Consider the following 15,187-nt stretch of genomic DNA (forward strand, 5'->3'; position numbering starts at 1 on the left):
GGAAGTACCAGGAAAAGGGAGCTCCCTTGCCACACTGGCTTCCCAGAGCTTCGCTCAAAGGCTACAGAATGAATCACATTCCAAGAGGGTGAAGAAGTGCCATGCTGGAGGGAATGACCATTGGTGTGGTGCTTGGGGGTGGGGGGGATGGAGGTGTTGGGGAAGGTGACTCAGAATTCTGCCTGTTAGTAGCCTGCATAGGCCAAGATTAAAGAGCTCTTTACAAAACCCAACAAGCCAATCAACCAGCATCCATGGGAATGGGCAATGGCCCAAATGGACCCAAGGCGGAGCTTGACAGCTGTCCTGTGTTCTCTCCTGTGCTGATACAGGATATCCTGGGAAGAAAGGCTCCAGAGGTGAGGCAGGTCTCCCGGGGTCAACTGGAAAGAGAGGTCTGCCTGGACTCAAAGGCCTTCCTGGATCTCAAGGGATAGTAGGGTTCCCGGGGAGCTCAGGCATGTCAGGAGACACAGGATTGCCAGGCCTCCCGGGCCCAAAGGGTAAGTGATGTGATCGCCAATGCATTAGTCACCAGCGGGGGCATCCAAGCTGCCCAGCCTGCCCTTTCCTTTCTGCCTAGGAAGGGGGATGTGGGGAGAGAGGTGGGCAGGGCTCTTGTGTCAACTTTATTAGGCAAGGGAGTCCTAGTGTGGCGCTGTAGGATGATCACCGGACTGCTAACTGCAAGACTGGCAGTTCAAACCTTCCAGCTGCTCCTCTGAAACCTGACACAGGGCTGCTATGACTGGCTCAACAGCACTTTACAACAAACAACAACCACCACCTAATCCTGACCTCATTGCATCTGGCCTCATTGGCATCACAGAAGATCTCTCTGAGTTCTGCTTGCTTGTTTAATCTCTTTTGTATCTCAAGAGACTCAGTCAAGATACAACCTAATCCTGCAGATTGCATCTGGTCTCATTAACATCCTAGAAGCGAGGATTTACAACATACAGAAAATTAGATCAGCGCTGATTACATCAGGTCTTGTCACTGGGGTGTAATTACACAATTACACTAGCTCTGGTAGCTGAGTGGTTGTGAAGCGGGCTGCGAACCACAAGGTCAGCAGTTCGAAGCTACCAACTGTTCTGTGGGAGAAAGATGAGGCTTTCTGCTCCCATAAAGATTTACAGCCTTGGAAACCCTGTACAGGGTCAGTATGGGTCGGAACCGACCACAAGTCCTGGCATGGCACTGTGGGTTAATGTGCTGGATTGCAAAGTTGGTTTGAACCAAAAGGTTGGCGATTCAAGCTCACACAGCCGCTCCTCAGAAATCCTATACAGGGTCGTTACGGGTCAGAACCGACTCGGCAGCATTTAACAACAAGAAGTCCTGGACTGCTAACCATAGGCTCAGCGGTTCAAACCCACTAAGCCACTTCTTGGAAAGACTTGATAGCACTTGATAACACAACAACAGGGCTACACAAGGACCTCCAGCCAAGACAAATCACGGCCACTGCCTGCTGGGTGGAACACTGGTCAGCAAAGCCTGGGAGAGTAGCAGCTCACTTGCACGACCCCTCTCATATAACCTTTAATTCTTCCTGTATGGCTCTGAAATTCTTTAGAAGTTGGGCAGGTACCTTCTCCATTTTATACAGGAGAAAGTGACTGAGCCAAGGTCACATAACTGGTTAGCGGCCAAGACAGGACTAGAGCTCAGTTCCCTGCTTCCTGGCCCTAGGCTTTTTTTTTTTTTTTTCCTGTGTCCCATATGAACTCCTAACAAAGTAGCAAAAGATATGACCTTAAGAGCATGAATGAGCTTTGACATTAGAGAGACCTTCTCTGCAGCATCCTAGCTGCATGACTTTTGGCAAGTTATTTAACATCTCCGTCTCCCTGTACATAAATCTGTGAGCCTCATAAAAGTTCTTGTCTCTCAATAGGCGAGAAGGGCTCCACTGGACTGATAGGTTTTCCAGGGATACCGGGTCTCCCTGGTATTCCTGGTGCTACTGGACTGAAGGGAGTCTCTGGGTCAACAGGAAGAATTGGAACATCTGGATCTACTGGTAGTCCTGGTGAAAAAGGTGAGCTAGGGAATTAAATTCTGGAACTGCCATCCACACTTGCAAAGATATGTTTTACTGATGGACTTTGCCATTGCTGTGGCTTATACCAGCCCCGTGTTAGATAATAAGATTTTCAGCTTCTGAATTATGTCCTTTGAAACCAAAAGACCTAATCACTTACCATTGCATGCTAGAGACCATTCCATATGATTCTGGAAGGAGAGTTTTGAATATGGTGTAAAGTTGGTTAGGGAGGGAAACGGCATAAATAAATAGAAATACTAAGTTGGGAGAATGAGAGTGGGGAGGAACATGAAAGGGCCCTGAAACTAAGCCAGAGGCTGGTGTGGGAAAAACGAATATCCTAGATCAGCCCAGGCCTGACCCCGTGTCTAAGCTCTCTCTCTCCCTGATGTCATGATCTCCAACCCCACAGGAGACAGAGGTGATCCGGGGCCAGTAGGAGAACCCAGCCCAAGACCTCCCATGCTGAATCTTTGGTTCAAAGGAGACAAAGGCTCCCGGGGCTCAACAGGATCAAACGGATTTTCAGGACCCAGAGGTGCTGGGGCAGGGAATGGGCCAGAGAAAAGCCCCAGAAAAGTTTGATGAGCAAACTTGAATTCCATCTTGAGAAAAGTCCTCCCTTACAAGGCCTCTCAAGAGCAGCCATAGGTGGTAGCTGGAGGTGCTAGGAGGTTACCTTCCCTGGGCCTCAGGGCTGCCATTTGTCACAGTTGCTATGGAACTGAGTGTTTACCCTGCAGGCTGTGACACCACTTGGGGGAGCCTAGCAGGTAATGGGCATGAGTGTTGGGCAGCCTTCCCACTGTTGGAGCTGGGTTTGCCTGAGTGGTGTCCCCTGAAGCTGGAGGCACCTACCCCACCCCACCTCACCTGCTCCCAAGCCTATGCCTGTGACTCTGGGCACATGCACCTTGACAAGTGGGCCTTCTCTTTCCTCTAGCTGACCTCTAAGCCCATTTGCTTCTTTCCCAGGCGACAAAGGAGAGGCTGGCCACCCTGGACCACCAGGCCGCCCTGGAGCTACTGGATTCCCCAACACTATCAAAGGACTTGTTGGAAGGCCAGGTCCCCCTGGCTCCCTGGGACTACTGGGCTTGCCTGGACTGAAGGGGGCCACTGGGATCACAGGCTTCCCGGGAATGCCTGGAGAAAGTGTAAGTGTGTCCCATTTCCTGTCTCTTCACCCAGGAAATGCCCCTGTTCATCTTTCTGAACCCACCCAATTTCCCAGTGCCTTTCCCCTAAGATGTCTTCAGACAACTCCCTCTCCTTGAGTGTTACAGCTGTTACCCCTTCCGGAGCAGCCCCTCTTCTGTATCTTTGTTCCTGCCTTCCTCCTCTGAAGTAGCCTAATACCTGCTGTCCCCCAGGCCCCAGTCTAGGCCCCATCTCCTCAGGAACCCCTGAGCTCCTGCCCTGTTGACCCCCTACCCTGCTCACTGCCTAGATTAATCCTAGCGGGATCTGTGTGGGTGTGATTTCCTTAACAAGATCCGTAGGGCTTGAGAACAAGGACTCCCATACACGCTTTCTTGTCTTCGCCCCACTGCCAGCATTCCACACGGAGTCTTGGCACATTATAAAAATTCAGTACAGACAGCTTGATGTTTTCATAAGAAGGTCTTTGAAGTCCCACGAGAAGCAACAACCGGTTTGGGGAAGACACAGGCTAGGGTTTGAATGTCACCTGCATCCCTCATTAGCTCTGTTTTCATAGGCGCATCACTTAATTTCCCTGAACCTCACGTTGCTTATCTGTCAAAACCAGGCATTCTATCCAAACCTCATTCACACAGTGGTGGTGGTTGGTTGGTTATGTGCCGTGGAGTCGGTTCCGACTCATAGCGACCCTGTACAGGGTTTCCAAGGCTGTAAATCTTTACAGGAACAGAAAGCCTCATCTTTCTCCCGCGGAACCACTGGTCGTTTAGAACTGCTGACCTTAAGGTTCGCAGCCCGATTCGCAACCACTACGCTACCAGAGCTCCTTCATTCACACAGTTGTTGTTGTTAATTGCCGTCGAGTCGGTTCCGACCCATAGCGACCCTGTACAGGGTTTCCGAGGAGCAGCTGGTGAGCTTGAACTGCCAACCTTGCAGTTCAAACGGCTTTGCAGTCTGGTGCATTAGTTCACAGTGCCACACCAGGACTCCAGTAGAGAGGATTAAATGAGACGATAAGTGGAAAACACTTTGTATTGGAGCTGGCACACAGCAAGCTCTGGATAAATAGCAGCAATAAAATGATTAGTGTTAGAAGAGTCTAAATGAACTGGGTCACAGAACACCTGTACCGGCCCTGTGGGCAAATTCCCTGTCCTTAAAAAACATCTGCCTATCTGGTGGAGATAACTCCCACACAAACACACACACCTGAAGCAACTTCCAAAGAAATAGTTCTCAACTGGGTGGTCCTAACTACCATGCACTTGTAAATGAACCAAAAAAAGATCCCTGTCCTGGTGTACACAGAAATCCAATCTCTGCACATGGGTCTCTGACAAAGACAAAGTTGTATTGCAAAGCACAGTGCAAGGAGCCAGGAGGAAGGTTTCTCAGATCTAACTCCCGGACTATCTGAGTTTTCTCAGAATTAGAAGAAAACAGACAGATAAATTACACATAGTCATAAATGGGGGTGGGGTGGGGTGGGGGGCGGTAAAACAGGATTGGTCGAACTCCTGTATGCTTCAATTTAAAGGGCCATGCAATTCTTAACTCAGTGCGCAGGCTCACAGGAAGTGTTCTGGGTTTTGTGTTCCGTGAAATCCGGAAATCTTGCTGCGGGTTTAATAAGTTGGTTCCTTTGGCTGAAAGGCTTGGTTCATGTGTTGGGGCGCAAATTAGCTTAAATTTGAATTGGACTGGTTATTGTCCCATTGTGGCTGCTGATATCTGAAAGACAGAAAAAAGAAAAGTTATTTACTGCAATGAATTAGCACAAGAATAGGTTAACATTAGCCTCACTAGAAGGAAGGAAGCAAGATGGAAAGGCTTCCTGGGAGGCTTGGTGTGGCACTGTAGGATAAGCCCTGAACCACAAGGGCAGCGGTTCTAACTCACCAGCCGCTCTTTGGAAACTCTATACAGTGTCGCTATGAGTCGGAACTGACTCGTCGGCACGTAACAACAAAACCCAACGTGAGCAAAAGCTCCGAATTAGAAGCAGATAATGTCCTGGCGTGGTTCTGTAGGATAACCACTGGACCGCAAGGTTGGCGGTTCAAACCCACATATACAGGGTTGCCAACTTGAGGGTATTTAACACCAACAACAATGACAGGAAAACACCAAGAGAGGAAAGAGGGGGGAAGAGAGCGAATGTTCTGGATAGTGGTAGTAGAATAGTGGTCCAGTAAGTATAGTGACAGAGCCCAGAACTCGGATTCCTGCCCATGGCACTGACAGCCTTTGTCTTTACTGGGTGCATCTGAAAATTAGTCCCAACCAACCCTAGGGAAAGAACTGTGCTCAAGGCAGGGTGAACCTGCTTCCCAGATTCAGAGTGTGTTGGATGTTAGTCAGTGGAGGCAGCTTTTTCTGTGAAAGTGGTAACCACTCAAATTCAGACTCTAGCACCTGCACATGCAGCATCTGCTACGTGGTATAAGAGAAATCACGTGCTCCCTGTGGAAGCAAGAGTGGAGGGCTAGCCCTGCACAATTCTGGTATGCATAATGAATGGCTCGCCAAAGCTATGCAATGGAAGATGGTAGGAGACTTATCTGCAGAGCAGTGAAGGGGGCCTGACTTGGTTGTCAATTTCTGCCATTTGCTCATTGTCCTCATCATCTCCTCCCCCCTCCCCGAGTCTATACTCCTCTACTCCACCCCTGCCACAGACTCAGGCAGTGGTCCTGGGGGTGGGAGGGTGCAAAGCCCTGAGCTCTGGGCAGAAATGATGATTCCCATATTGCCTTGAAGGGTATGCAGGGTCTTAATGGGGCACCCGGGCTCCCAGGAGTAAGTGGCCTTCCAGGTACTAAAGGTAAGGAACATTTTCTATTTTAACTTTTTTGTTGTTGTTGTTTAAAACAAGGTGGATTTCTAGCAGGCTCTGTTGGGGGAGATTCTATGTTTAGGGAAAAGTGAATTCATTTACATTTCCCTCTTGGCCAAAGCCCCTTTGAAGCCCTTGGTCCTCAAAGACCTTGCAACAAACAGTGGTACCTACCAAGTTCTGTGTGGCTGTCTTGCAACTAAGAAAACAACTGTCCTTTTTCTATGGGATTTGACCCATCTGCCTTCCAGTGTTAGCAGCAGAGGGGAACTTTGGCTATAGAAGATCCCCCGCCCTTACTGTCATCACAGTTGCATTCTGATATCGTGTTAGGCTCCCTCCTGTCATCTTCTCTGCCCATACTGAGCCTAGTGATTACTGTGTTTCCCAGTGGAGATCTGCTAAAGTAGCAGCCTGGCAGTGTCCCAGCTCCTTGCTGGTGATGGGTCAAGTCACAAGAGATTTTGCATTCAAAAATTTTCTTGGGTGCAAAATAAGTTATACCTTTTCCTGACAGTTTGAACAATGTTTCTATATTCCCTAGGAGATATAGGCCAGACACTTGAAATTCCTGGAAGCCCAGGACCCAAGGGACAACGTGGAGATTCTGGTATTGAAGGTAAAGCTGCTATACTTTCATAGTATATGCCTCACAGATTCCTCCAAACTTGAGGGATGGCAGGAATTTTGGGATCAGCTCCAAGTTGTGCAACTTCCATCCAGTGCAGAAAGATTCCTTCTTGAAACATATTCATTCACAGGCAGCCCACACTTTCCCCAAGCAAACCAACCTGCTTTCCTTTAGAGCAGAGGCCTCTGGGATAATGGTATCCACCCCTTAGTTTCAGAGATAATGATATTAACTGTGTTTGAGCATGCCTACCCCCTGTTCCTGGTTCTGCGGGCACACAGAATAAGTTACCTTTCAATTGGGTAGATAGCTACCATAGTTCTTTTCACTAGACTGATTATTCCTAGATCTGGCACCCTCAGTTCAAGGTGCTTTCACCTCCTGCTCACCCTCTCCCCTAGAAGAACACATTCCCTGAAATGTGACCTGATCCTACCGCATTTGTCTTGGTGTAGGTGTCAAAGGAAAACATGGCCCAGTAGGTGATATTGGTTTCCCAGGCAATAAAGGTGAAGATGGAAAAGATGGAATATCTGGAGATGTTGGTCTTCCTGGCTCCCCAGGTACCATCCCACATGACAACTTTATTCTGAAAGGGTTAGGATTAAATTCAAGCCAAGCTCCTTTCTGATCTTAGACCTTGGTTTCACTTTTAGGATTCCCTGGGATTGCAGGACCGAGAGGACAACCAGGACTCCCAGGTTCTCCTGGTCATCCAGGAGCAGTTGGACCCTTGGGACCCTCTGGCATTGTAGGAACTAAAGGTATGTGTCATTGGGTGTAGGCAGTGGGGAGAGAAAGTATCCTTCTCTCACAAATTTGGGAGACACTAATGAGAAGAGGAGTCCTGACGTGGCGCTGTAGGATAAGCACTGGACTACAAGGTCGATTTGAGCCACAGTCAGCAGTTCAAACCCACTAGCCGCTCCTCGGAAACCCTATACATGGTTGATATGAGTCGGAACTGACTCGATGACACTTAACAACAACAACAAAGATGAAGATAAGCCATACCCAGGGAGTTATTGCCTGCATTGTATGAGGGCTGTTGGGAGCAGAAGAAAAGGAAAGGAGGATGAAGACGAAGGAAGAAAGACAGTCATTGAGTGAGAAGCCAAGGAGAGAGAAGTTAGCAGGAAAGTCTTTCCTTGGCCATTTACAGCCTTTCCCCGACTTAGAGATCAGGGAGTGAGTCTCTGGAACCAATCTCTGGAATTGGCAGCTCATGGTCTTGACATTACCACTCTTGAGTTTCCCTTGAAGGTCCCTTACTTTTGAAGCTGTATCCATCTCTGATAAATGTTGTGAGAAATCTAGAGTGCTGGGCAGAGGTCCTAGGGGTGGTCTGTTCTCCTTTAGGGTACTAGGTGACACCTCAGAAAGGACCAGGACCTTTAAAATGAGAAGGTTGCAGTGCCCTGCAGGACTGGTTGCTACCTCTTGTTGCTCCTCTCTGACTCAGCTGCTGAAGCCATTTCTGACATTCTCTTCCCCCAGGCTACCCTGGACTTCCCGGTTTAAGTGGTTTAAATGGGCTTCCAGGCACTAAGGGTGCCCCTGGAACTTCAGGTAAGGACAACCCTCGAGTGTGAAGAGATGGACAATGGTTCTTCCAGAAGCCTGGCTGGCCATGACTTCTTCACGGAAGTTTATCCCAGATGCTTGGACCCAACTGGGGTTCCTTGATGTGATGAAGAAGGAGGATGAGGTCCATCCTACCCAAATGAGTTCTTCGTGTTACTTCAGTATTCATCTACTGGTGTCTGTGTGGCAGACCTCTCAGACCTGAAGCAAGTGAATTAGGCATGAGGGCCTCACCCCACTGAGTCCTGCCCCTCCTTCTGTGTCTCCTCCTAGGATCCAGTATCACCGGAGTGCCTGGACCCGCCGGCCTGCCTGGCCCCAAAGGAGAAACAGGCTCTACAGGAATTGGCATTGGAACCCCAGGGAAATCGGGGGTGAGAGGACAAAAAGGTGGTCGAGGTAAGGGAGCCATGTCAGTAGAAGCTGAAGAAACCAGATGGGACCACCCAGGTCATGTGGCTCACAGGGTTGAGCTGTGCATGTCTTCACAGCTCTAGGAAATCTCAGGACCAAGGAAGATTGACCACCTGTTGAGAAAGAGAGGGTAGACTGTGGGGGTGGGGTGTCAGTGAGCAGTTCAGTAAATCCCCTGTAGGCTCCAAAATCACTCCTGTTCTTCCTTATTAGGAGTCCTGATGCTCTGTAGGATGAGATCTGGAATGCTTACCACATGGCCAGCAGTTCAAACCCATCAGCTACTCCTCAGAAACACTATTCAAAATTGCTGTGCATCAGAACCGACTCCGTGACATTTAACAACAACAGTTTCCTTATTAACCTCAGGGCCTCTCCTATACTCTTGGCCAGAGCCTGGACTTAATTGTCATGAGGAACAGAACTTGTGCAGTTAGTGAGAAGTTTGCCAGAATCTCCTCAATGTCTAGTCTAGTTGGCACTGGCCTGGGCCCTGGGAAAACAATGTGGCTGCTGGAAGGAACCCATGGCTAAAAGGATACATGATAAATGTCCAGGATACACTCAATCAGTATTTGCTGAGCTCGGCTTCTGACTCACTACAATGCCTAAAGCTCTTTTCTGGGCCAAAGTTTGCCACTTCTCGAAGAACAGGAATGACTTCTGATTATTTTTCTTTCTTTGGGAATATTCTAAAGATATATATATATATATATATATATATATATACATATATATACCACTCAGTGTGACCTAGACAGTGAATTCAGTGCAGCGTCATGAAGTCGGACCAGCTGGGTTCAAATTCTAGTTTTGCTTCTGACTTAACTATTTCATCTTGAACAGGGAAGTTACAAGGAAGTTACTTATCCATCTATCCCAGATGAACTCTTAGTTTTCCATTTCTGTAAAATGGACATAATAAGAGAATCCATGTCATAGGATTTATGAAGAATCCATGAGAAGAAGTGAGATAGTTTCTAGAAAACCACAGATTGCTTGGCCCAGCATGCATTAAGTGCTCCAGACGTTATTGGATACGCTGTTGTTTCTTGTTATCTAGGGAAATCGTATTTGCAAATGTTCTCAACCTCATAGCTCTGGGCACTGAGAGTCCACCATACTTGATGGTTTATGCGCATGTTTATATAAATGTGCGTGCGTTTTCCAAGAAGTCTATTCAAACCATTCATTTCCTGCTGCTACATTTGGAATTGGTGCATCTGCTGTTTCTGTGTTGCCTCTTTCCTTTGGTCTGGATCAGCTTGTTCTGTTTGGAAAGCCAGCAGCTTCTCCAGAGGGGCATTTCCTTTCCCATTTTCACATCTTGACCCTAATGTCTGGACATTGAATTATTTATTCATTTGCTTTGTCTGTCTGAGGTAGTAGCATCACAATTACAAAGACAGCACTACCTGTCAAAATTGATAAATTTCAGGCACATGCTGTTGGACAGCCCCAGCAATAAAAGCCAGTTGTAGAGAAATACATTGGGTACCATTGTGGTCATCAACGTTCAAACATAAGCAAGTGTTGTTTAGGGATTCTAATATGCATGGTCAAACTATGGTGAAAAGGAAGGGAATGAGGAACACAGAAAATTTAGGTGTAGTTGCCTCTGAGTGGGTCCCCGGGTGATTCAGTTTGCACTCCACTATTAACCAAAAGGTTGGTGGTTCAAATCCACCCAGAAGTCCTGGTCTTCTTATTGTTAAGTGCCATCGAGCCAAGTTGGTTCCAACTCACAGCAACCCTGTATAGGGTTTCCAAGGAGCGGCTGGTAAGTTTGAACCACTGACCTTGAGATTCAAACCAACCTTGTGGTCCAGTGCTTTATCCCACAGAGCCACACTGGGACTCCACAGAAGAATGATGGTGGTGGTGATGGTGTGCCGTGGAGTCGGTTCCAACTCACAGCGACTCTATATAGCAGGGGTGGAAACCATTTTTTCTGAAGGGCTACTTGGATATTTATAACATTGTTTGCGGGCCATACAAATTTATCAACTTAAAAATTAACCTGCTATATTTGGATGGTTGGAAGGAATTGTGGTTGCCTTAGCAGTGCCAGACCAAATGATTTCACGGTTCTTGTATAGCCTGTAGGCTGAACGTTCCCTGCCCCTGTTGTATAATGTTTCTGAGGAGCAGCTGGTGGGTTTGAACTACTGACCTTGTGGTTTACCAGTCCAGTGCTTATCCTACAGTGCCACACCAGGATTCCTAAGATTATAGCTATTGAAAGCCCCGTGGAGCTCAATTCTACTCTGACATCCCATGGAATCGCTGGGAATCAGAATAGACGATGGTTTTGGTTAATTAATTAGTTAACTTCTGAGAGGGACATTATGGGGGGGGGGGAGGGGGCAGGAGGCGTGCCTCAGAGGAGCATGCAGGGAAATTCAAAGGTAATGCTATTTTCTTTTTCCGAAATTGATGGTTGGAGCATAGGTTTTCATTTTACGTGACTGTTCCTTACATATGATTGATCAATATTCTTTGTGCCCTTTCAATAGTTAATTAAGACAATCTGTTCATAAATACAGTAAATATCATAGCCTCCCCCACAGACCCCTATGTCTGATTTGATCATGGGTGCCAGTGTCAACAGTGGATTCACCCGTAAGAAAGCTCCATTGAGCAATCTCTGCCCTTTCAAAACCTTGCTCTCAAGAACTTCAAATTGAGTCTTTCATTTTCAGATTTGTACACATTATTGCGAGGGTGCATGTGTGTTTTTAGTTTTTTATTTTTTATGCTTTGACATGGGAATGAGTTGGAAAAATGCATCTTGCTTTTGCATTGGCTCATATAAAATGCTTTGTGTGTGTGTGTGTGTGTGCGTGCGTGCGTGTGCGGTACACATACATGTAACAAAACATTTGCCATTTCCGCATTCTTCACATGTACAATCAGTGACCTTTACTTATGATCATCAGGTTGTACCACAATCACTATCTGTTGTTAAGTGCCGTCGAGTCTGTTCCAACTCACAGCAACCCTATATAAGGTTTCCAAGGAGCAGCTAACCTTGCAGTTCAAACCAACATTAATGGTCGAGTGCTTATCCAACAGCGCCACACCTATCTGTTTCCAAATTTTATGTCACTTCAACAACAATTAAAAGAAGCCCAGTGTAAATGCTTTATTCTTGAAGGAAGACATGAGTTTTATGCACTAGTTGATGGTGGTCGTGGTTAACTGCTGTTGAGTCAGTTCTCACTCATAGCGACCCTTTATAGAGTTCCGGAGGAGTAGCTGGTGGGTTTGAACTGTCCACCTTGTAATTTGCAGTCCAGTGCTGATGGTAGTGGTGGTTATATGCTGTGGAGTCGGTTCTGACGCCTAGTGACCCTGTAGACGGTTTCTGTGGCTGTAAATCTCTACAGAGCAGAAAGCCTCATCTTTCTCTTGCAAAACGGCTGGTAGATTCCAACTGCTGACCTTGCAGTTAGCAGCGCAACTTGTAACACATTAGGTTACCAGGACTCCTTGATGTTCCTGGTGCCTTTATTTCAGGTTTGATCATAGGAGGGGACTTCAAAAAGTTTATGAAAAATGCAAGTAAAACATAGAAATGAAGCATTTCAACTTCATTTCTCAACAGAAGCTCCATCAAGGTCAGGAGTCTTTTGTAAGTGAGGATGCCAGCCATTTAGTCCATCCTAAGGAACTGAGGGTGCTGGGAATTTAACCATATCAGTACAGTCGTTTTTATACATTATTAACTGAAGAAAAGTGGGTGTCCTTTAAAGATTTTTTTTTGAGGTTAGGAAACAAGAAGTCAGAAGCCAAATCAGGACTCTAACATGGATGCCTAATAATTTACCATCAAATTGCCATCGTTTGATGAAAGGAATGAGCAGGAACACTGATATGGTGGAGAAGATATTCCTGGTGCAGATTTCCCAGACATTTTTCTGCTAAAGCTTTGGCTAAATTTCTCACAATAAATAGATGTTACTGTTCTTCGATCTTCCACAAAGTCAGCAATCAAAATGCCTTAAGCATCCCCAACAAACTGTTTCCATGGCCTTTGGTCTTGACTGCACTGCTTTTGCTTTGACGGGACCATTTCCACCTCTTGGTAGTCATTGTTTTGATTGTGTCTCTTCAGGATCGTACTGGTAAAGCCATGTTTCATCTCCTGTTACAATTTGGATCCCACTTGTTTAGAATTGCCATTAAAAGTTCTGCTCTTGTCTACAGCTGATCTGGGCGCAGTAGTTTGGGCACCCATGGAGCAGAAAGTTTGCTCGACTTTTTCAGTCAGAATTGTGTAAGGGAACCAATTGAAATCTCTATCGTGTCGGCTATTGTTTCTGCTGTAAATTGTAGGTCTCTTCAATTAGGGCAGCGCCTTAGTTAGCTGGTGCTACTGTAACAGAACCTTTAACACAGAGAAATGTTTTCTCTCAGTTTGAGGCTAGAAGACCAAATTCAGAGTGCCGGCTCTAAGGGAAGGCTTTCTGTCACTTCTTGAGAAAGGTCCTGTCTTCTTTCAGCATCTGTAGGCCCCACATTCTTTAGAGTTCTCCATGCGTCTTGGCATCGATCTTTCCCGTGCATCTAGCCACTCCTCAGAAACCCTATACCGGGTTGCTATGAGTTGGAACCGACTCGATGGCAAGTAACAACAACAGTGGAACTTCGCAGGGCAGGGGCCCAGGTCTAAAGGATGCACTCCGCTCCCAGCTCTCGTCTTGCTTGGTTGTAGTATCTCTGCTCACTTCTATCTCTGATAAGATAAAAGGTGTTGCTGGCCACACCCCTGGAAATCCCCTGATAGCTGGTCAGGTTTGTGGATTAAGGATATTGCAGCCCACCCTTAATTATTCCGTTAATTCATCACATCATATTATAACATATGTAACTGCTAAACCACAGAGACTCATGGTCCTGTCAGGTTCACATGTATTATTTTATTTTATTTTATTTTTGCGGGGGCGGGGGGAGGGCACAATTCAATCCATGACAGGCAGGAACAAGATTGTTCCCTGACAAATTGATCGGTGGTCTGCCACCTCGGGGCTTCATCTTCAACAGTGTCTTGTCCCCTTTTTTTGTGTGTTTCCCTTTTAAAAGTGAATTACCTTTCTGTAAACTGCTGATCTCCTTGGGACTTTGTGCTCCTAAACTTTTCAGTGACCTCACTATTCTTCCACCCAAACTTTACCATCAATTTGGTATTTGCTGTTGCTTCCATATTAGCAGAATTCATGTTGGCACTTTTTAAACCTATGTCCTACCCTTCTTTGTGCCTCAAACTAGATCCTGTTCAGACGTGTTGTTGTTGTGAAGTGTCATTGAGTCGGTTCCGACTCATAGCAACCCTGTGTAGAGTTTCCGAAGAATGACTGGTGAGCTTGAACCTCTGACCTTGTGGTTCAAACTGGCCTTGCAGTCCAGCGCATTAACTCACAGCACCACACCAGACACGTTAGCACAAGTTTATTTCGGTGCATAAAACTTTTGAAATCCATGCATAGTTTTTTCATACTATACCTTTTCTGTGAACTTGGGGAAGACCCCTCGTATATCCATGCAGTTATAAAATCAAGAAATGAATAAGGGGAGGCGGATGCTCCAAAGACTGCCATGGGAATGTGTATTAGTATACTGCTTACACGTACTCTTCTGTACATGGGATCTTGTCGATGAGTTCTGCATAATTTTAGTTTCTGTATGCATTTCATAAAAGCCATCCTGATGGCACAGTGGTTAAGTGCTTGGCTGTTACTCAATAGGCCTTTAGTTTGACTCTCCTAGCTGTTCATTCCACAGGAGAAAGCTATGACAGTCTGTTTCTGTAAAGATTTACAGCCTTGGAAACCCTATGTAGGCAGTTCTACTCTGTCTTACAGAGATGCTATGAGTGGGAATTGACTCAATAGCGGTGGTTTAGGGTTTTTGTTTTTTTTTTTTAAATATACACATACTTTTGCATAAAGCTATTATTTTCAGGAGAAAAAAACATACACTATGTCTTTTCAGATTTTAACCTTTATGAAAAAGAACATTCCTTCAAAGGTTCACCAAGATGATGCTGTGATTAGTATCATGGGACTTTACAACTACTTTTTTTTTTTTTTGCTGTATTTTCCTCTTGACCTAAATAGATAAACAGGAGTCTTTTCTTCTACATTATTGTGGGGTTTGTCTTTTTTTTAACAGCTACTCAATAGTCAATTAAACAATGAGCTATTTTAAAACACCAGAATTAACCAATCTACTATCTCTCTTTACAAGTTTCCCTGGACTTTTTAGATGAACATAAGATGAGACATGCAACCTATTTTTGGATTTTCTTGCCACCAAAAAATTAAAGTCAACAATAATGTTTTTGGACTTTCTTAACACAAACACAAAATCAGAATCTCTGCCATCAAAAGTTTATCGATGAATCTGAAGCAATGTCATCATTTGAATACCTTCTAGAATGCATAAGCTTAATAGATATGTATGTGTCTCCCATGCTGCCTGGAGGATATCAACTTCCACA

The 15,187-nt window shown here is 45.9% G+C and overlaps 1 protein-coding gene across 1 annotated transcript in view; it reads left to right on the forward strand.

The window, feature by feature from the left end:
• Positions 1-15,187, forward strand: part of COL4A6 (collagen, type IV, alpha 6) — a 90,417-nt gene that overhangs the window by 62,729 nt on the left and 12,501 nt on the right. Inside the window, exons 27-36 of the mRNA XM_006871061.1 lie at positions 333-503; positions 1,904-2,047; positions 2,466-2,591; positions 3,029-3,210; positions 5,981-6,044; positions 6,601-6,675; positions 7,143-7,250; positions 7,344-7,451; positions 8,185-8,256; positions 8,545-8,670. Of these exons, the coding sequence (XP_006871123.1) occupies positions 333-503; positions 1,904-2,047; positions 2,466-2,591; positions 3,029-3,210; positions 5,981-6,044; positions 6,601-6,675; positions 7,143-7,250; positions 7,344-7,451; positions 8,185-8,256; positions 8,545-8,670 (1,176 nt within the window). The remainder of the gene's footprint in view (positions 1-332; positions 504-1,903; positions 2,048-2,465; positions 2,592-3,028; positions 3,211-5,980; positions 6,045-6,600; positions 6,676-7,142; positions 7,251-7,343; positions 7,452-8,184; positions 8,257-8,544; positions 8,671-15,187) is intronic.

The sequence above is a fragment of the Chrysochloris asiatica genome, unplaced genomic scaffold (genome assembly GCF_000296735.1).
Source record: "Chrysochloris asiatica unplaced genomic scaffold, ChrAsi1.0 scaffold00159, whole genome shotgun sequence".
Classification (NCBI taxonomy): Eukaryota; Metazoa; Chordata; class Mammalia; order Afrosoricida; family Chrysochloridae; genus Chrysochloris; species Chrysochloris asiatica.